Source organism: Plectropomus leopardus, chromosome 19 (assembly GCF_026936395.1).
Source record: "Plectropomus leopardus strain MGB_pleo_1.0 chromosome 19, ASM2693639v1, whole genome shotgun sequence".
NCBI classification, from domain to species: domain Eukaryota; kingdom Metazoa; phylum Chordata; class Actinopteri; order Perciformes; family Serranidae; genus Plectropomus; species Plectropomus leopardus.
In genome coordinates, this window is record NC_142194.1 from 8852307 (window position 1) to 8875126 (window position 22820).

A 22820-nucleotide genomic window follows, 5' to 3' on the forward strand; every position below is an offset into this window, starting at 1 on the left:
TAGGAGGACAAGGGGGATAGATGCAGTGATCACAAAGAAACACACACGCACACACACTCACGCAGATTTCAGGGTTCCCACAGTGGCCCTGATGAAAAAAATCCTCGACTTTTTGTCCATGACTTTCTGTAATTCGGTCAAAGTGCCTCTGTGACCTATAAAATGAGTCCCTGCTGATTTTATTTCAAAAGTTTTGTTCTGAGCAGAGTGAAGTTAAGTCCAGGTGGTGAGACAGTTCAAGTGCTCTTAAGAAGAGAGCTCACGATGTAGAGTATTAATGGATATACACAGCAGGAAATGAGCTTCTGCACTCAGCGTGTAAAAAAAAGTTGCAAAGTGCGTCCTTGTAATGCACCCCTGTTACAGTAATACTCCAGTTTATTACAACTTGGCTCTTATTTTTGTAGTTTTGGCCTATTGGTTATGATGCACTCAAGTAATTTATGATCTAAGAATGTGACCGATACAGTTTCATTCATAAAGGCGACCTGCCAGTTCAGATTTTTAGTGCCACATTATGTCCTGGCTTTATTTTACCAAACCATGACTTTCTCAGAGTGAAGTATACAAATTTTGAACATGGGAAAAACAACACTGGTGTTGCATTTGGAATATTGTTAGATATCCAAAGATGATGTTTGGGCTGCACAATTAATCCATTATCCATCACAATCACGAGTTTGGTTTTCCACAATTAAATGAACATGATGAGCTGCTATAACGATGTTTAAAATGTGTGCTGCGCTCACAGAAAACTCAGATGCATATAAATCCAGCCGCTTCCTGATCTAACAGTTAACGTCTGAGGAGCTGCTGCTGCGTGCACATTTGCACCTGTGAAAAACTTTGTTGTGACTGCAAACAGGCAAAATGTAAGGCACCAATTCATCAACCATCATCATCACTGTTTGCACAGGATTTGTTCTCACCTACATTTGAAATATTTCAAAAAGGTGCATGAGACTTGTGTCTGCATTGCAAAGCAACTTAACTTATGAATAAAAACTGAATTTAATTAAAAAAAAAAAAAAATCTTCTTTTAAATGAAATTTTCAGTTCCGCTGCATAAATGGCAGGAACTTTTTGTAACTGCAGATATTCAGGTTTTTAATCAGACTGTGCCGGTTCATGTAGGGTCGGGCCCAAATTTTCAAAAATCTACACTGAATCTAGGAATTATTTTAAGTCTTTGTTGCAAAGATTTGTTATTTAGCTGGAATGTCGCACATCATGAATGTAAAAGAAGTGCTCTTTAGTTTGAGTTTTAGGTCTTTGTGCAATTTTAATGATGTTTTTATTGTGATTACGACATCTGCAATTAACTTGGTGAGTTCAATGTTACAAAAATTAGCTCCAAGTTGTAAATGCAAAAAAGAATAAAACTTTAAATAAATCAAATCCAGATCCCAATATCACTCTGTATACATTTCCACAACGTCTCCTGACTTCCCTGAATAGAGTCGAAAAAATTAAAAAAAAAAAAAAAAAAATTAACAATATTTCAGAAATTCCAAAACCAGTGGGAACCCTCAAAAGCTTGGTGGATCAGAGTGAGGGGACTTTAAGATGTAAGACTGCCAGTGACTACATAAAGCCAGGGTGGGAGTGGAGGGGGGGTGGGGGTGTTGGGTCCTTGCCAGTGGCGACCGTACAGCTTCTGGTCGCCATGGATAAACTTACTGGCAGGTGAGCTTTGAGGTGAGGGCAGAAGTGGGGGCATCTCCTCTGTGGCGCTGCTCTGCGCCGAGCTGTCCGCTAGAAACACACACACAAAACGCAGCCAGACATACAATAAATACATACATACACACACCGCGGGCAGACAGTCGAGAGTGCGAGAGATACGTGGCGCATCTCAGCACACCTGCCAGCCACTACAGTCAAATACACACACTTCACTGGATGGGAGACAGAGAAAGAGAGTGGATAAGAACAGGAAAAGGGGAATAAAACACTTGAGTACCTTTCCTACCTTTCATTTCTTCCTCGTCGTTGGTGGCGTTGCTCTCTGTTGATCCCTGGAGTGCAGAGAGACGGACAGAGAGATACTGAAATTAACGCAGCCGGCTTTAGAGGTCCAACAGGCCCGAGAGCGGAGCAGCTGGGTGACGCTTTCAGACTGACAAACACACACACAGCTCACCTTGACTCCATCAGGAGGGTTGTGCACCACCGTGCTCTGAGATTCCTGCGATGCAGAGCAGAACAGTGAGTCCAGTACATCAGAATCCTCAACCAGTGCCTCTCAACTGGGTTTAAAGTGGGCCCCACACTCTACCTCAGCTATGGGGTCGTAACATAACACTACATCTCCTTTTATGGTCCCTTGCTTGTCCTTAAAACTGTCAAGAGCACTCAAGGATAGGACTGGGAGACGATTCAATATGACCATTTAGGGCTGCAGCTAGCTATTACCTTCAATATTGATTGATCTGCCGATAATTTATTGATTTATTTATTTTTAAAAGCATTAAATGTCAGAAAACAGTGCAGGGTTCCCACACATTTAAACCAATTAATTTAACTTTTTCATAATTTCCATAATATTTTACCTCATTTTAAATACTTTAAGTAGTTTTAAATTGATAGATCTACAGGATACAGCCTACAGCAGAGACAATTAACTTGCTTTGCTCGAGAGGCCACTTTTGCAAAATGTTAGGAGGCCAGGGGCCAGTTACAGCGGCCCCATATATGTTTCCAGCCATTTTCGGATTTTAGAACGCTCCTAAAATTTAAGAACGTTTGGAGGATTTGAGGACAATTCTCCGATTTTAGGACATTTCAGGGAAATCTGAATTATTTTAGGATTTTCGGACATTTCCAGGATTTTTGCACATTTTGGGGATTTTAGTCATTTCAAGGATATAAGGAAGTTTCTAGGATTTTTGAACAATTCTAGGATTTTTGGACATTTCTTGGATTTTTAGGACCGTTCCAAGATTTTAGAAGGTTTAAGGATTTTAGGACATTAGGGGTTGAGCTAGGACCTCTGACGGGGTGCGGGGGATCTTCAACTGGCACTTTTTTAAAAAATCTCTATTTTGACGCTGTTTTATGCACCCTAGCACCTTATGTAAAAGCACAAAAATAATTGCCAGTGTAAGCCACTTTATTTCTATTGTGAATTAGAAAATGGTCGGGGGGGAATTGATGTTACACTGATATCATACCATGCCACTGTTTAACAAAAAAGTTTATGCTAAAGTTAAGAAACTATTATCCAATTACTGATTTTTTTTTCACGGCTTCGATTAACGATTTTATCTACAAAATGTCACATTTTCTCACAATCCCAGTTTCACTGAATCCAAAGAGATGTCTTCAACTGTTTTATCCAACCAACAGATATTTAGCTTAAAATGACACAAAAAAAGAGGAAAGGCAGAAAATCCTCAACATAAGAGAAGCTGCAACCAGAGAACAGACGGCATTTTTCCTTGAGTTAACCAGCTAATAGATAATCAAAATAGTTGTGAAATGATATGTTTTTTGTGGATTGACTGGTCAAGTGTTTGGTGTAATACATTAAAAACACAGTTGATTGCATAGAACATCGATAATATATAAGTTATTTTGCATACATTTACCATAATGTTTAAATTCTACTATTAAAGTATTCTAACTAATAATGTGATATTTCAGTCATATCACCCATGGCCTATTCTGAGATCCTGCATCACCAGTTGAGAAGCACCACCTTAACATAACAGACAATGTTATTATGAAACCAAACCTGTGAGATGTCATATATAATGCATGCTACTGAAGCGCCTTTAAATCACAACATGCTAATACTGGATGAGCGCATGATGATAATAGTTTGGCAGTATGGTGAGGATGTCAATGGGGATGTGAATGATGGCAAGATAAACAGGTTAGAGTGAGAGCAATGGTCGAATGTTAGGATGGATGCTTGCAAGGCGACTTTAGTGAGAAAGTTGAGGGAGAGCTGGTTAAGCACGGGAAAGAAGTGAATAACACACAGAGGCCATTACAGGATAAGACTAAATTATACTTCCTTATAAGCTAAACCAGGACTCTACTGTGCTGCCACTTCAGAGGCATATATTCAAATAAAGGGACAGTTCACCCCCAAATCAAATATACTATCGCATCTCTTACCCATAGCACTATTTATAAACCTAGATTGTTTTGGTGTGAGTTGCCAGGTGTTGGAGATAGCAGCCGTAGAGATATCTGTTGTTTCTCCATTATAGTGGAGTTAGATAGCACTCAGATTGTGGTGCTCAAAGCACCAAAAAACACATTAAAAATCATTTGAGCGTAATCTCATCCCCCAAATTTCTCTAAATGTTGTTTTTTTCCAAGAGAATCAAGTTCTTGTTGCAGGAACATCTTGAAAAATTTGAATTCACTTTGGGTCCAATTTTACAATTTCAATTTAAGAATCTATAGATTCATTATGCTTTTTCTGTTACCGTGGGCTCAATTTTTAGTTTTTTTTTCTGTTTTATTTGTTTTCACCCATTTTTTTGTAATACCTTCCTGCATTTTATTTAGCTATGTTGTGTATACTGCTTGAGTTACTGCTACCGCAAAAAAATGCCATTTTGTATTCTCGGTCTAGTTGCACTTCTTTCAATACTGTGGATAAATAAACATAAACTGTAAGATAACTGTCAATTTTCTTACCATGATATACCTTGAAGCCAGTATATCGCTGCAACTCAAGTATAAAGAAAACAGCTCATACAAGAAACTGCTCACAACAAGGTCTGTGGATTATTTTGAGTAACCGCAGTCATTATTTCTGGAGTTCTGTTTTTCAAATGTGGGAGGTTTTTTTTTTTTGCACTTTGAGCACCACAAGCTGAGCGCCGTCTAGTTCCATCACATTTGTGGGAAGTCGGACATCTCTACGGCCGACATCTCAAACACTCGGCAACTCAAACCAAAACAATTTAGACTGACAAACAGCACTACAGGTAAGAGGGAAAATGTGTATTTCTAATTTTAGGGCTGAACTGTCCCTTTAAGTTCATGCTCCCTAGAAGTCGAAAAGGTGCACATGTGCAGCCTGTGATTCAAAGTTAAGGTGAGCATTTTTAATCATTTCCAAAAAATGTGAAAGATTAACAATTCAGGAACATATGTGCACCTCGGGGGGTAAAATGGCCAGAGGATGGGTACTGCTGGGACAGGGGATGTTACGGTGCAACACCTCCTGGGTAGTAAATGAAGGATGACAAGCAGCGACTATGACGATGGAGGGTGAGGCACAACGGGCTACTATGCAACTACTGGCGGGGAGGGGAGGGGGGGTTAAGAGGCGAGAACCGACACTGCGGCGGCCTACTGTACCATCTGGGCGTTGGTTGCCATGTTGGTGTCTTTCAGGGCATTGATGGCGCTCACTATACTGTTCTTACTGTTGTTGGTAGAAGGCTGGGACGAGAACGCAAACACTCAAAGTGAACACATACGTTACACACACACACACACACAGATGCATTAGAATTATACGCCTTTTAGGGAATGGGGCTAATGTTGGTGGAGGCTCCCAGGCTGTTGAGAGCTAACAGGGTAAATGAGAGGGTGAGTGCCACAGAATGGCCTCTAGATCATCCTTTTAACTGCCTCACTAACTCTCTATGCCTTCGCCACTTAACTGCACAGAGAGACCCCTGGGGCAGGGGAGAAAAAGAGGGAGGCAGGAGGCAGGAGGAAGAGAGAGATGCTTAATAGCAGCAGTGAATGACGGAGACTGCTCGGAAGAGAGAGCAGCAAACCTCTGACTGAGACTAAAGGTGAAAGAATAAAACCAACATAGATAAAGAATCGGCTGATAATTAAACACAACAATGTGAAAACTGCTGAGCAAAGTTTCTAAAGCTTGTAGGTGGGACGTCGTGAAATCTGGGATCTAAAATCAGGCCGCAGGATGTCGAGAAACCCCGAGTTGTAGCATAATCCCCTGTAGAAATGAATGGGAAATTTGAGCCAACCTAGAATTTAAGAATTTAATGCCACATGGTTGTTTGCCTCCGCGAACCAGTCAAGTTGCACTTAAAGCTTACATCCATGTTTGTGAGAACATGGATGTTTCATACGCATCTTCCTGCCGGCAGCACAGAAGATCGATACAATCAGCCTTCAAGGGGGGCACCCAAGATTAGCATCACTTATAAGTATCCGACCAAATGTCTCCCCTTCTGTTACTGAGTTACGGTGTTGAACCTTTCTCAACGTGTTCTTGACATATTGAGTTCACAATATGATGGACAAGGTCACAGTGACCTTGAGGTCTGACCCATGACCACAAAATTTTAATCAGTTCATCGCAACTATTTGGGCATTTGAGTCAAATCTGAAGAAATTCCCTCAGGGTGTTCTAGACAGTGTCAAAGTGACCTTGAGCTTTGACCTTTGACCACCAAATTCTAAACAGTTCATCTGTGACTCAAAGTGTATGTTTGTGCCAAATTTGAATAAAATCCATCAAGGCCTTCTTGAGAAGCAAGGTCACAGAAACCTTTGACCACTAAAATTCTTATTAGTTCATAGAATCCATTCGAACGTTTGTGCCAAATTTGGAAAAAAAGTTCTTAAGCTGTTTTTGAGATATAGCATTCACAAGAATGATACAGACAAGGTCACAGTGACCATGGGCTTGACCTATGACCACCAAATTTTATTAAGTTCATTGTTGAGTCCAAGTGGACATTTGTGCCAAATGTGAAGAAATTCCCTCAAAGTGTTTTTGAGATATCATGTTCACAAGAATGGGACAGACGGATGGACGGACAACCTAAAAACATAATGCCTCCAGTCTATAGGCAGAGAACATAAAAACTGAAAAACCCTGAAAAAAACATTACTATATAAAAAAATGATATTCCTAGACATAATAATAAGAAAGGAAAGTGAGCCTGAGAGCCACTGAAGTACAGAAAAAGAACAGAAGGCATAAAAGGGGGTCAGCTATCAGAGGAGAGACGGGACACTGTGTAGTAGAACAAAAGAGGGCAGAGAGGTGACGAGACAACCTTACCTTAGCAGAATCTGACTTCTTGTTGAGTAAACTTTTGCATGCTGCAAAAAAAGGAAAGAGGAGGATAGAAGAGAGAGAGAGAAACAGGAACAAGTTTTACTGTTGACGACAGCTAATCTATACAGCTCTTTTTCAGCTTTTACACAAATCCGCAACTTGAGCAAAAACTTGCATCTTCAACTCGTCATATCTATGAAACCCCCAATACCCGAGCTTTTATGGCAAAGTAAGTCTAGATGTTGCTTAAGAATAACATGCATTTAATGGATTTCTTGGGCTTTTTTCCCTCTCCTTGGCTGTACAAGTTGCTACACTCTGCAAAACCCATTCGCATCATAATCCATTCATTGCCATCTGGGGAAAAAAGGAGAAACCTGAGAGCAAAGTAAACTTCCTAAATCCATTTCCTGTCTGTAAGACCCCAGCAGATCTAAAATGAGAGCGATGGTCAGACTCAAACGGCCGCCAGGACTGACAGCGATGAGCTGGGTTAATGTAAATCATTGATTTCCTTTAAGGGCCCCAGTCACTTTTCCTCTCAAAGCTCTCAACTGTCTATTGCTTCCTTTTCTCTATTTTTTTCCCCCACTGAGACACACAGGTTCCAAAAATCTTATCTGGTGTTTCTTACCTTCCAATAAGAAATGGGAGAGGGAAAGATGGGGGAGAGAGGGGATGGTTGAAAAAGAGTTCTTAGTATTTCAATACAAGAGAGTGGCGATTAGGGGCATAGCATTTACAGCAGCAAACAATATCAAGTGACAACTCATGCTCATTAATCTTGGCTGTTGCGTCGATATGCAGCTTCTATCTTGGCCTGGCCATGCAGCATCCAAAGAAAAAAAGTATATAGAAAGAGATGTTTTCATTCATTAACCAGGGAAAGGAGAGCTGGTTTTTCAGCAGACATCTGCTCTTCATTCAGCTAAATCTTCTATCAAACAGCCATCGGGGTTCTACTTTTGACAGCATGGGACCAACACCTTCATGTGCTCTCTAAATCTGTCCTTCCCTCCCTGCTCCTCAAGGGGACAATGACAGGATGAGTAAAGTCAAGATGACCCACAGTCGGAGGGTGCACCACTCGAGCTTCATAGATAGTCGGTATTTATGGGAACATCCACAAGATGTCAAATCCTTTTGTGCCGAAGAGGAAAACAAAGCATTTACTACCAAGCTGAAGAGTGTGTGGCTCTCTTAAAACACTTTAATGAACTACAGTTAAAGGGTATTTTTTTTTAACCCGGACCCTATTTTCCAAGTCTTACTGATTAATAGCATAGTTTGAAATGTGTCCAGTATTAAACAACAGCAGCAGCCAGGCTGTAATGTAACCACTGAGGGCATGTTCGCACCATCAATTTAAGTCCACTTAAAGTGCTTGTTTTTGTAACTGACAGATTGTTATGAGTCTGAAAGCACTATAGAAAAGATCTCTTCAGAGATGAGCCTCTTGTTAAAAAGTAAAATCATTTTTTAAACCAAAAACAGTCCAAATAACATTTTTTTAAGTTAACAATTATTTTGAAATTTATCTATGCAGTGTCAGAGAAAAAGATTCATAAACCTTTTATGTATTTGCACTCTAAAGATTTATGAAAAAACAATGTAAGACATTTTAAGACCAATTAAGGCCTTATTTCTAGATTGACGGATTCAACACTTTTTAAGACTTTTAAAGGATCTGTAGGAACCCTGCTCTTTATGTGGGATTAAAAATTGCCAGCATTTACAGGCTGGGGTAAAGATCTGTTTTCCCCTGACAACCACGCACCCTAACTACAACTAGACACCGACTGTATCTATAGCAGCTTTGTGATGAACGGGAAGGACGGATTGGAGAGCATCTGAATGTTGTATCTCCCGAGAATGTTTTCTAGGATATAAACCACACAGGACACCCACATGCGAAAGGCTGCAAGGCAAACATCATTCTAGAAACATACAGAAACGCTTCAAACACACTTCTGACACATTTTGCTCTAATGTCATTAAAAAGGGGAAACATCATGAGCAAATTGCCAAGCCTTGCTTCAGCCAAACTCTACAGATATGTGCAAGGAAGCTGTTATAGTAAAACAATAAATAAATAAATAATTAAAACAAACAACAAAAGAGCCAGGATTTTTGCAGTGATAAGTGACATCATCAGAGGACCAAAAGCCATTTAAAAAAAAAAAGAGTTAATTAAAAAGGAGGAGAGCTGAGGAGTCTAATCTGCAGTGATGATGTCACACACGAGATTCGCGAAAACTTACAAAACAGGCAACTTGGTCCAGGCTCTGTGAGGAAGCCCGCATTCAGAGGGCTCTAGCTGACAATCAAACCACCACAAACACCCCGAATCTCAGCGCACCAATCACACATTCCAGGAGTTTCTCCACTAAGGTCATCTCGCCTTTCACATTTTACCTTTCATTCTTCCTACACATAGATCCTAGTTACCTACATAGAGTTTTATGTACACTGTAGAGCAGAGAAGATTTTCTCTTCTGAAAAAGGGGACAGAAAATCCATTCTGCTCAACACTGCCTGTTTCTAAAGTACTCATCCATGGAGCCACCATCGGAATCGCCGACCTTCCCAACCCGTCACCACCCGGCAGGATGAGAGCTGAGCCTCGTTTTAGTACTTCCAAAACAAAAGGAGTCCATCCCATAAACAGGGTTCCTAGAGCTTCAGGCAAATTATATTTCATTCTTTTTAAGACTAATTTTACAATAACCAAAACTGAAAAAAAAGAAACATGAACCAACAAAATTATTCTTAACTCTATGTAAACAATTACATAGAGTTAAGAATAATTTTGCCTAAACCTTTATTGTAACATAAAACATTACATTTTTGGTCCAGTGTATTTATTGTTGTTTTTATTACTGACTTTCATACAGGATTATTCCACTGTTTAAATAACCATCTTGAAGAAGAAGGTTTCAGTAAATTATTGAAAAAACTTTATAAACTTTAACTTTAATAAAAATAATAAATAAAAATAGATAAATAAATGTTCAAATCAATTATTTTGAGATCTACAATGCAACGCCATAAAAAAAAGCTATTCAAAGCATTTTTAAGACTTTTGGAAAATGGACATTAAACATTTTCATACCAAATGAGACCTAATTTTTAGATTAAGGAATTCAAAACTTTTCAAGACTTCTTAAGGATCTGCAGGAACCCTGAATATGGTATGGAAAATGTCAGTGACAAACGTGGTGGCAGGTTTGCAGCCACGTTGGCTTGTGGCATTCCTACGAGGAGGCACGGAGATTCCTTTTTTGAAAGTACTAAAACAGACCTCAGGAGGGGGGAGATGAGACTTGGGATGCCTTTAACCTCGAGGGATTTATCAGGAAGGCTGCACAACGGTGATGGTTTCAACAGTTGGCCTCGGTAGCAGCAGCAAAGGCAGCACTCCCATCCTCCGTCTCAGTCTCCTCCCAGCTCCTCAACATCCGCCTTTCCCCTCCCCACCACACCAGACCCAGGTTCGACGATGGCAGCACGCCAACCCAGCTCTTGCCGGCCCCCTGCAGTGTCAGTTCCCGGCCCCAGAAATACATGCCCCTCCTCATCCCCTGCCCCGGTCCGCCCTGTGCCCGTCCTCGCAGCCCCAGACGCAGGGAGAGCACAGGGGCGTAGGGGGTCAGCTGGAAGTCAGGATGGAGCTTGCAAGAAGTGACGACATAACTAATTTGGGAGATGAAATGGGGGTTATAAGGTCGGGGCTGAGTGGTGGTGAGGTGTAAATGTAAAAAGCACTTAGGGGTGCAGGTTGAATCGATTACCATTAAGTGATGTGCATGACTGTGTGCTTAAAATGTGATATCTTTGCATTAAAGCAAAGACAAAAGAAGACCCTAAATCAATAATAATGTGTGATTACTGCATGCATATGTGTGTGAATGTTGATGAGGATGCTGGCAAAGGCTGCATGCAGGAGTTTGAGGGGTGGTAATGGGGTCCCACCCTGCGTTATGAGATAAAGAGGTAAGCTGTGTGTGGAGAGGAAGTGGATGGGCGTGTCTCTGGGACGTACCTTCCTGAGCCAGTGAGGCCGTGGAGGAGGCGGCAGCAGCAGAGTTGGTATGCTGCCGGCCCACTATTGGACAGAAATGCTACAGTTGGGAGGGGCTATACAAATTAGGCAGGTCTATCTTACCCTGTTCAGCCGTTGGCCTAGAAAGCTACAGGGTGTGCTGGCTGCAGCCCAGACACATCACAAGTAGGGCTGCACGATATGTTGTTCAAGTGCTGATAATGCAATGTACATCGCAGGACACTCGTCATACTAACACATTTTTGCTGCTTTATACCAAAAAGAAAGTTCTCATATTCCAGGACTAGTGTTACCATTCAAGCCTTTCCCATTAAAACAGGTTATGTGTGTGTGTGACACGGCCTGCCAGATTTTCGGAAGTTACAGTAGTCAGCTGAAAGTGTCTCCATATGCTCAGGTTCCAGTATAACTCTGTTAATATAAAGCATCTGTTTAATGCAACATTATCACAATGTCTCTGGACCACAAAAGCTAGTTGTCAGCTATGAGCCATGCTAAAGCTAACTGAGTTAGCATTAAGAAACCAGAGGTCTCCCAACTACAGTTCGGAGCTGCGAGGCTACACTCGATATGAGAAGAACCTGAAAATGAGCAAGGAACAGGAGCGTTCGGTTATTTCTAGCGCCACAATGTCAAAATGCACTCTAGGCACAGACAGAAGCAGAACATCATTTGTATTAAAAGGGAAAGTGAGCCGTTCATTCTGCTGGGTCTAAAAGTTTGTGTCTGATCAGATCTGCTGTGAACAGATCAACAGATCCACCCCACAAGTCACAAACTGCTGCTGAGGAAAAAAAGAACTCATGGAGAGCTCCACCTGCTCACAAACGCACATAAACCTTTGAATTTAGAGTGCCCTCTATCTGAATAGTGTGCTGATGTACGACGTCATATGCAAAAAAATCTCTGTACATCACAAAAAAAATCACAATGTCATTTTTTCCCCAATATCGTGCAGCCCTAACCACAAGGTTTGATAGAAACGGGCTAAAGCAAAGATGTGCACCCCTGTGGTTTCCTAGGCCCAGGGTTGAAATCATTAGCCATCGACTGACCAATTACTCAGAGGCTGAGAACAAAGCTTCAGCGGAAACAAGTCACTCTCAGCAGGCTGAGGTTAAAAAACACAGAATCTTAGCAGTCACCTTGCCCCCAACATAAAAATCTCATAAAAGTCTTCCCTCTCTCAAACATGCAAACGCTCCACAGGCAGCAGGAAAGAGGGACACATTCTCACACACACACACAGACACACACAAACACACACACACACACAGAGGGAGAGATACATTAGCATGAACAAGAATGTAACTGACGCCCACATATAATGACATACATCAGGATGCACAACAGTCATCAACAATACACTGTGTTTGACTAGAAGGAATTTCATGTTTCAAATCAGTTTTTTAATGTTGTTAGCAAGTAAACTATTGTGCACACACACACAAAGACATATTGTTATTTTGAGGATGAGTGGGTGAGTGTTTGTGTGTGTGTGTGTGTGTGTGTGTGTGTGTGTGTGTAAGTGAGTGAGTGAGTGAGTGAGTGAGTGTGTGTGTGGTAAGGGGGTTAAAAGAGGTGCAGAGGACTCTATCCACTCTCCTTCCGCCTCTCCCTCTGCATGTGCTGCGTGGGAGGGTGAGGGCGAAGGGCACACCCACCTGAGAAGTTTCTGGACACCAGCATGGTGGTGAGAATGGCTCCCTGGAGGAGGAGAGGAAGGAGGAGAGAGAAGTGAGGGAGGTATAATGAGTGCAAGGAGTTTTTTTTGTTTTATTTAACAGGATTTCTTTGTGGCTCTGTATTCATTCCTAATGGGACAGTAATATTTTTATCTCTCTGCTTTTTAACAGCCGTGCCTTCATCACTGCGCGGCTCTCTTCCACAGTCAAGGCCGAATCTGTTTGTTCTGTCAAACAGCATCTAATTATTAAAAAATTTTTAAGTATCGTCTTATTGGCGAGATGCACCGTTAACTTTAAGTCTTCACATCTCCAAGTCCTATTACATATTCTTCTATGCAAATGAATTGAAATGATGTGTCAAAATAGAACAGCTGCTCCTTGATCCAGTAGTTTGCATGTACGGCTGTGAATGCAAACTACACCAACTAGATGGTTTGAATGTTTCAATGCCGCTGCCAATACGAAAATGTCTGCACTCATACCAAACATACCAAAGCAATGTATTCTTCGATAACTTACTTATCAGAAGAAAGAAAACCTTGTCTATCACGTAGCAAGAAAATCTTAGGCAATTTAAGACATTTACTTGACTAAAATAAATCTCAAATGGTACAAATTGTATTTAAAGGTCCAGTGTGTTGGATTTAGTGGCATCTAGCAGGGAGGCTGCAGAAGTGTGCTGAGCACGTAAAAGAGCGACGGTGGCAAACATGATAATGGCCCAATTTTGAGTGTTTGTTTTGCCTGTTCTGGGCTTCCATAGAAAAGTTATAGTACAGAATTGTCTCGGGGAGAGCATCACTGAAGCCTGTTAAAGTTGGATGAAGTTTACAGTTTTGCTGAAAATGTTACATTAAACTGAATATGGTATGTTGCATCTTGCTGCTAAAGTTGTGTGTTTTAAATATCTGGTTGCTCAGCTGCTCAGCTGTGTGTCTGATATGTCCGTTTAGTTTTTATCTTTGGAATTTGATACGGTTTGCTTTTATTGTACTGATAGTTGTTTTTAGAAGATTTATTACAACCTTTTTTAATGCACTGATAGGAGCTGGTGACAAGCGATATTTCTTTGATTCTGTGTATGCAAATACTCAGCGAAATGAAAATAAAACGAATCTTTAATGTTTAACATGTAACCTAATCTGAAGTAGTTTTCTTATTTGATACAGTGAATTTTTTCATTGTGGAAGAGGTTCTACTCCACTGGTAGATATAAACGGCTCATTCAAATGTAATGAAAACACAACAGTTCTGTTTTTTGTGAGTGTGCAGCAATAAAAACATAGTGATGAATATTATATTGCATTTATGCCAATAGATGGCCCTAAATGCTACACACTGGACCTTTAAATCCAGGGCTAACAGATCGAAAGAACTGATCAGCCATTAAATGCAAGCTTTGAGGGGATTCCTGATGACATCTGGAAGTCATCCATCTTTGCAAATAAAACCTGGGACCCTTGTGCTGTGAGGCCAAAGTGCTAACCACCACACCACATGACACCTTCGCTGAAACATCCGTCTACACAACGTGGGCTTTAGTTCCAGGAATGCCATGAATTTCACACTCTACAAAGGAGTGCCACTGCCTCAAAACCATATAGCACATCCGTTGCTGAAAACAGAAAGGTGACAAAGTTTGAAATGAGTACCTTGAGTTTTCGGCGAGCGTTGAACTTGCGGAGACACTCGACAGTTTCCTGTCTGTGCATCATGGATGCCACTGTGGAACGGTGCTGCAGGAGGACAAAAACAAAGAATTACACTCATGACTAATGTAGACGTCGACTTTTTTTTAATGCTATGATATTGTTTAGACAGTGATGGGTGTTTTATGTCTGGATTTACTTGTGCACACTTATTTGCACCATTGCAATAACTCTTTCAGGTGGCTTTGGTGAATACTTACGCAGACCCAAGGGTGTTTGAGGGCCTGCTCGGCAGTGATTCGCTTAGCTGGGTTAATGGTCAACATCTGATTGATCAGGTTCTTTGCCTCTGGAGTCACTGTGTCCCACTCTGGGGACGGGAACTGGGGAAAAATGGAAAAAGTAAGTGCGACAGTGTGAAAGGAAGGACGGAAAGCAGTTTAGAAACATAAAATGTTTCCTGGAGGACTGGTCAGAAGTCTTTATGTTTCTAGCTAATCCAAAACACTTGGGCATCAGGTCTCAAGTTTATTGTCAAAATTTGGCTGATATGAGAATAAAATGGCTAAATTTCTTTTTGGATTAACAGAACACATGCTTCTATTCTAGTTCTTTCAACCATTTTTTATGAAGCGTAAATTCTCTTCAAACAGGCTGCCTGAGACTTTCCCAGTCTCTAGATAATCAAGTCACATTGCAGTTTCCACAGAGACTGAAAAAGGAGGATACCCCCCTCTGATTCTCTGTCTCTCTCTCTCTCTCTCACACACACACACACACACACACACCCACCCACCCCTCTGCAATGCGTCAGGGAGGCCCTGATAGGATCAATAGCTTTGGACCAGCTCTCAATTGGACACTATTAAACATTCAAAAACTGCTTAGCAAACCCCTGCACTGCACCCTACACACACACACACACACACACACACACACACACACACACACACACACACACACACACACACACACACACACACACACACACACACACACACACACACACACACACACACACACACACACACACACACACACACACACACACACTTACATCGTATGCCCCGGCTTTGATCTGCTGATAGAGTTTGTGTTGATCTTCATCCCAGAATGGAGGATATCCCACTAACAAGATATACAGAATAACACCTGACAGAATACAAAGAGGGAGAGAAACAAATTAAGAAAGAGATCACGTTACTTTACTTGAATTACTTTTCATATTTCATTCAGGGCTGGTTCATGTGACTAAAAACAAACATGTCCAGAGTTTGGTGTTTGTTTCCCACCACTGCAAAGTATCAAGCTGTTTGCAACATGTTTATTGTCCAAAAATGAAGCTCAACACTCACCACAAGCCCAAATGTCCACAGGCTTGCCGTAGGGGTCCTTCCTCAGGACTTCAGGGGACAGATATCCAGGAGTGCCCGCAAACCCTACAAAACCAAAGGGCACAATTATTAAACTGATTTCTTTTATTAAAACTCTGATGACAGCTATTCTTGTGCAGCTATGTGAATGGTTCAGATGATAGTTGACCTGTTGGTCTCCGATGCAAGACCAGATTATGACGGTGTAGAGTCACAAGCAAATGCCCGTTAATCATCTCGGCCTCACTGGAGAGTGAGCCAAATGCTTGGCTCGGGCCGTTGGCCAAGACACAATGGCCTAAGCATGAACTGGACGGTGTCTGTGAGCCTCTTAAGCAGTGCTCGCACAAATATTCTTTGGTGCACAAGTGGGCAAGCGGATGTGTAGATATACACACCTACTGTATGAAAGAGGGCCTGTTCAGCAGTGACTCGTGTGCTTAAACATATAAACTATCGAGTGCTAACACCCAGATAGAATAACAGATCGGGTTAACGGTCTGGTGCATTTGATATGTGTGTGTCACTGTTTATATTTTCTTACCAAACCAAGCCTGCTGGTCTCCTTGCACTTCGATAGCAAGGCCAAAGTCTGCCAGCTTCACTGCAGCTCCCTTCATCTTACTGGCCAACAACAGGTTCTCAGGCTGAGAGAGAGAGAGACAGAGAGACACACACACACACACACACACACACACACACACATGGTGAAGCAGAATGTACGACAAGAGATCAAGACAGTGAGAGACGGATAGTGACAGGCGCTCTTCAGTGAAGCTCTTTCTCAGAAATATTTACATGTGTTCGACACAGTTCGTGTGGGGGTGGGGTAAAGGTGTGAGAAAGCGATGGAGAGACGGAGGATGTAGAGAAAGAGAGAGAGGGAGAGATGAGGATGAGTGGTTGTGAATCTCCACAACGCCTTATATGGGCACCGGTTCGTAGCCATGGAAACCACTCGGGAGTCATTTAGGCAGCGCTGCAGACTGCATGCTAAATGGAAAGTGTACTCAGCGAGAGGCAGCGTGTGTGGCGGCGTTCTAAATGGCCGTTGTTTGGGCAGTAGGACATAAATGGCCGCAGTAAAAGCCCACTCAGGATAAAAGGGCAACAAATCAGACAGGCAGCGCTCGAGGTAACAGCGTTATTCTCCGATGCACACACATGCATGCAAACGCCGCCCACACGTGTCTAAGACGAGGTTGTTTTTTTCCACACCTTGCTGTGCTTGAAAAGGTAATATTCAACAAATATTATTATCCTACCAGAATTATCATCATCACTTTAAACTGGGTTAAGGAGGAGATGCTGTCTTCCTCTACTCTTTGCATCTGGGCCTATCAGCAATTTGGGACGACTCAAGCCCCTCCTCGCCGCAGCTCCACGGGTGGGCGTGATGTCACAGGTTGTCCTGGCAACTCCCGAGGTTCATCTATGCCTTCACCTCCTCCTCGCTCATAATAGACCCCCTTCACAACAGAATAAAGTGTGTGCTTGTGTGGAGTCCTTGTCTTTTCCTTGCCACAGGTGAGAGACAAACCCCACCATGTGATATCGTGACTCACCATCTCTGTGTGCTCGACATGAACACACATGCAACGCCTGTACACACACACATACACACAGAGGTCTGGTCACGGACAGACAGGCTGACAGATCTGAGAACAGATAGAGGGTAAAAACAGTGGCTGGGAGACGGACGCAGGGGGAAAAAATGGATAGAAGCAGAAATGCAGAGATACAGAGAGAGAGAGAGAGAGAGATGGAGCAACCGAGAGCCATCTGTGTGTTGCCATGGCCACGAGCAGAGGTGTGTGAGTGTGTGGTTGTCATGGCAACGGGCAGCCACTCACCTTGAGGTCTCTGTGCACAATATCATGCTGGTGGATATGATTGACACTCTCCAAGATCTGACTAATGCAATGACTACAGAGAGAAAGAGAGAGAGAAAAGGGGGACAAACAGAGAGAGAGAGAGAGAGTGTCAGTCCCTGCCCTTCATTACAAAAACACAACATGACATATACTCCAACTGTTTATGGGTTGTAGAACTGATGCATTTCATTGGGAAGAAAAATCTGACGACATTCTTGTTCTTTATTCATATAATAACATCAAACTAGAGCTGTTATATGTTTAAAGGGCTGTTAAAGGGTTGCATTGACAAATGCTGCCTGTAATGTGATGACAGACTGAAATATGAACTTCAGACAACTTGTTTATATATTAGGGATGTCATGAGAAACGATTCTTTCGGAACCAAATCAATGCCAAAAATCTAATAATAAGACAGAAATCGATTTTCTCCAGTGTCGTAGCTACAGCAGATGCAATTCTGCCAGACGTGGCGGAGCAGCATTCAGCCTACAAGTGTTCCAGTCTGCAGTTAAATGCCAAAAGAAGAAGAAGAAGAAGAAGAAGAAGAAGAAGAAGAAGAAGAAGAAGAAGAAGGTCTGCACGGAAGAAAACCAACACCTGAAAGATGGAGACAAGTGCAGCTGTAATGACAGCTCCATCTCGACACGTCATCGAAATTAGCAACCTTTAGCTTTTCTAATCATTCCAGGGTTTCCCACGCATCCTTCAAGACCGCAAAGCCACGTCACCCGTGTAGCTACATAAATACTGATGATTACCTATTATCACAGCAACAAAAGCAGATAGGTTGATGATGACTGGACACACTTATTTGCTCTGATCACTTGCAAACAACTGAGAGACAAATCTAAAATGCTACAGTTTGAATGTAGCTTTACTTGATCTCAAAAAAGTTGCGATTTTGATATTAATTAATTTGTTCACATCATTTTCCCAAGTAAAAAATGCCTTGTCACAGCTTCTTAAATGTGAGTATTTTATGTGACTGGACACTGAATATTTTTGACTTTACAGTGAGCTTTTGGCGATTGTTATGGGCTTTTGTTTTGCAATTGTCAAACAATTTATAGACTCGAGAGCAAATTATTATATTGATTTTATATATATATATATATATATATATATATATATATATATATATATATATATATATAATGAAAATAACCATTTTGACATGCCAAAAAGCATGTGAAAAAATCACTGTTATGTTCTATGCCACTGAAGGTAAACTTAAGTTGCATAAAAATTTACAATACAATCACTAATATTTTTCAAAGACATAATTCAGGTACTGTGGTTAAAACAATCAATACTAAGAAGCACGTGTGGGAGGCCTTACGCCACACAGTCAATAAATTTCCATCCCAGTAGCAATTTTAATAATGGGGGCGTCAATTCAGCTGCTACTAATACCATTTTTTCTCTATTCTGGCTGGTGAGCATGTTTTCACACCAGCCTGGTGAGTGTGTTGGCTCGTGGTGGGTCTTGTAAAAAGCGCTCGACCACCTTATTACCATCCTACACACTGTGGTGTCAGGCTCTGCGATGCCACTATTTGAGGCTCATGTTCATGTCACGTCTCTGGAAAGGTTAATGGGTCAAAGGTCGGGCTCAGCTAGAGAGGCTTAATCCACATGGGTTTGTGTGTGTGTGTGTGTGTATGCCTTCGGTTTGCGGCCCCCTCTCCCATGTGTGCATGAACAGACAAAGACCCCCTAATCCAATTGTACAACAGACTTTGTAAGCTGCACATAGCCACAGGAAAAAGAAGGAGAGGGAGGAAGTAGCGAAGAAAGAGATGAGCTTAAATGTCACAGTGTCAACAGAAAATAGTCTAAAATACACAATAAAATTCCACTGAAGCCAAGGTGACGTCTTTAAAATGCTCGATAAACAACCCAAAGTCCAAGTATAATTGATTTACAATAAAATAACACAAAATAAACAACATATATTTACATTTAAGAAGCTAGAAACTGTGATTTTTGGACCTCTTTTGTATGTTAAATGACTGTGATTGTGTCAATACTACTACAACACAAAAGGAGGATGGAGATCTGCACTTGTTGACGGGGGGATGCTTTCTGCTGACAAGAATATAAGCAAACCAATTAAATCCACCGCTGTGTCTTCCCACTCACATGAAAGTAAGTATTCATATATTTAATGGGATTACATTATTTGTGGCCTTGTGCACATGTGTAAATGTTCTGGGCTGCTCCATACGAAGCGCTTACCTGGCATCGGCCTCGCTGTAGTACTCCCTGGCTACAATGTCTTCAAAAAGCTCTCCTCCTGTCACCCTGGGAGGGGGAGGGAAGGAAATGAAGAAAAGAAGGAAAGAAACAGAGAGAGAGAGAGAGAAGTCTGTTGGCATACACAAACAAACCGCAGACACACGCATGAATAAAATGTCACTGTGTGTGTGTTCAGAATATACTCACAGGTCAAAGACTAGGTAATGAAAGCCTTCCTCTGAAATGCTGTCATGGAGTCTCACTGCAAGAGAGAGCAGGTGGTGAGACAGAGGTGTAAAGACAGACAAAAATACAGAATGGCTGCATTGTCTGACGGTTGAACCTCTGCATTAACGGAGGCAACGAGAAAACATTAAAAATTTGAAAGAGCGAAATGTACGAAGGCAGCACTCGAGGAATGAATGTCAACTATGTGACCGCAGTGACAGAAGATCCAGTCGTTTGGCAATTAACTGCTATTAAATTAAACCCCACATAGTCTATGATTAGGATAGTAAATAGTGTCGGATATCTGGAACATAATGACAATCAGTTGTTAAAGTCACATGCTTTGAAATTAATGGATGTGGTGTAATTCAAGAACGCACAAATAATGTACAAAGTGGGGCTGGTTGATAGAACGTTATATAATCAAATTATAAAATTATATAATTAAACCACCCATACACCAGTAGCAGAGGGCGGTAATGCACCTTAAACGCCAGATACCACCAGCCATTAACCAGAAGAAGAAGAAAGAGAAGCAGTACCAATAGAAGAAGAAGAAGAAGGCAAGACCAGCCATCTTTCAGTGGCAACTAACGCGCACAGCAACGTTATAAAGTTACAACATTCAACACACACGTAAAGTTATTCTTTAGTATTGTTGTTCTGACCATGAATAATATTGCACCGTATCTGAATTCGCCGCACTATGTTAGCTATAAAGTCGACTCATCAAAAGCTAATGACGAGTTTGCAAATTTATGTGACTAACTGATTACTTCATACAATAATATGACAAAAAGTAACCGAAGGTAACATGAATCAAACTAATACACGTCTGCGTCTGTAAACATAATTTCTTCCTCAGTCAAGTCAGATCGACTTTTAGCGCTGCTTTAAAGTCTGTCTTTTGTTTCAGAAAATACTGCCAAGTTAAAATTTTTGTTTTGTCAATTTAATCTGCTTATATTGTCACTAAAACACGTAAAAAAATGTAAACAGTCTGTACAAAGAGTTTGACATGCTCTTGACCAGAAATAAGATTTATTTGTTTATTTGTTGTTATTATTTTTTAAAATTGTTTTCAAATCATCTAAGACGTGTGAACGTTCTGCTGTTTGGACAGTGTTTGCCATATTCCCACGTGCCATATTTTCTGTGTTTTACTTTTTATTTTTAATGGTTAATTCAGTTTTATTAAAATATGGATATATACTGATAGTTTAAAACTAATTCTTATGTTACACGCACCTCATGTTGCAAATGTATTAAGGTCTGGGATGCCCGCACTGTAGCCAACCACTGAGCAACGATTATTGTAGCTCGTGATCTGGCACGACATGAGTGATATTTCATAAGAAAAGGTGTTTCAAACCTTTTTAAAGTGTTGTGTCTAAGACTTAATGTTTTTTAAGCTGTAGTAACAGCTTGTCACTTCATGCACACCTTCGTCACAAGCTGCTTATTATAGCCCTGTCTTCCTTCATCGGTCCTCCTGGCAATATTTCAAATGTATGCGCAGACAGAAAAAGGGCAGGAAAACATTTATTGGGATATTTTTTAGCTATTACCTTCCCCAAGGAGGGTATGTTTTTGGTTTGTCCTCCTGTCGGTAGGATTACTGAAAACCTACTGGCCCATTTTTTATGAAACTTGGTGTAAGGGTGTAACATGGGCACAGAGAGAACCCATTAAATTTTGGAGTGGATCCTAATTACAGGGCGAATATAAAAATTACTACAGGAAATTCGGCCTTGGTAGAGGTCTTCACACCACAAGTGCCCCTCTAGTTCATATAATTTTGGGGGGCATATTTGCCTTATTTTGATAGCAAGAGAAGGTGGGCAGTGACACAGAGATAGAGCACAGGTGAGGAAAAGTAAATAAAATTTCAAAAAAATGCTGCAGTGTTTTAATGTTTAAGTCTCCCTGAAAAGCAGCATTGTCAAAAATATCGACATTCTTATGATATTTGAAAAAGTTCACACATGTTAATGTTTACTACAGTCATTCTGCTGTTCTCCACTACCAACAAAGAAAAGACAAGTCTTCGCTGTCACGTAATTGCTTTGATATTTTCATCTTTTCATAAATATTTTAAGTATGATGCAGAAATTATTGGACTTTTGTTCCAGGGACAAATGACTCTGCAGTACTCGTGCGTATTGAGCTTCTACTGCTTTCAGATGTCTGATATATTCAAACCTTTGAACCCTGAGCAAACTGGTGCAATTTTTTTCCGAAATATGGGAAAAAAGGCCATGAGCAACTTGGCAAGAAATAATCCACAAATTACAGTAAATTACTGTATTTAGAAAATTATTTTTAAAAAGCAATGGGTAAATGTCTAGGGAAAAAAGAAAAAAGCTAGGGAAAACTATATTAATAATTATCAGTTACATATTTCAAATTAGATAACAGAATTATTATAATATTTAAGCAATTTTCTCGGGTCTCTTCCTGATTTCTTTTATTTTTTCTGGTAATTTTCTCTTACTTTTTACTAATTTGTTGCTGATTTTGGGTCATTTCTGTTTTCTCTCCTTTTTCTCATTTTTTAAAAGAAATCAAGCCAATTTGCTTTGATATAAAACAGTTAAAGCACACTGCATGGCGGTAATTTTATGCCAGTTTTTCTGGCTCTGGTAAAAAAGGAAGACTTCCCCATTCTTTCAATGTACAAAGCTCTGATTGG

At 40.9% G+C, this 22820-nt stretch overlaps 1 protein-coding gene across 17 annotated transcripts in view; it reads right to left on the minus strand.

Moving 5' to 3' along the window:
• The window catches only part of LOC121959037 (calcium/calmodulin-dependent protein kinase type II subunit gamma-like), a 51877-nt gene that overhangs the window by 10631 nt on the left and 18426 nt on the right, over window positions 1–22820 (minus strand). For 2 of the 17 annotated variants that reach the window (XM_042508217.2, XM_088069787.1), the window contains exons 4-18: window positions 20108–20162; window positions 19901–19966; window positions 17639–17711; window positions 16330–16432; window positions 15768–15851; window positions 15470–15564; window positions 14673–14795; window positions 14416–14499; window positions 12740–12782; window positions 11055–11117; window positions 7016–7056; window positions 5326–5409; window positions 2144–2188; window positions 1973–2018; window positions 1681–1755 (exon numbers count right to left, since the gene is read on the minus strand). In XM_042508217.2, the coding sequence (XP_042364151.2) occupies window positions 1681–1755; window positions 1973–2018; window positions 2144–2188; window positions 5326–5409; window positions 7016–7056; window positions 11055–11117; window positions 12740–12782; window positions 14416–14499; window positions 14673–14795; window positions 15470–15564; window positions 15768–15851; window positions 16330–16432; window positions 17639–17711; window positions 19901–19966; window positions 20108–20162 (1080 nt within the window). Of the gene's footprint in view, window positions 1–1680; window positions 1756–1963; window positions 2019–2143; window positions 2189–5325; window positions 5410–7015; window positions 7057–11054; window positions 11118–12739; window positions 12783–14415; window positions 14500–14672; window positions 14796–15469; window positions 15565–15767; window positions 15852–16329; window positions 16433–17638; window positions 17712–19900; window positions 19967–20107; window positions 20163–22820 lie in introns of all 17 variants that reach the window. The other 15 variants (XM_088069785.1, XM_088069780.1, XM_088069782.1 and 12 more) reach the window with 12 other exon arrangements.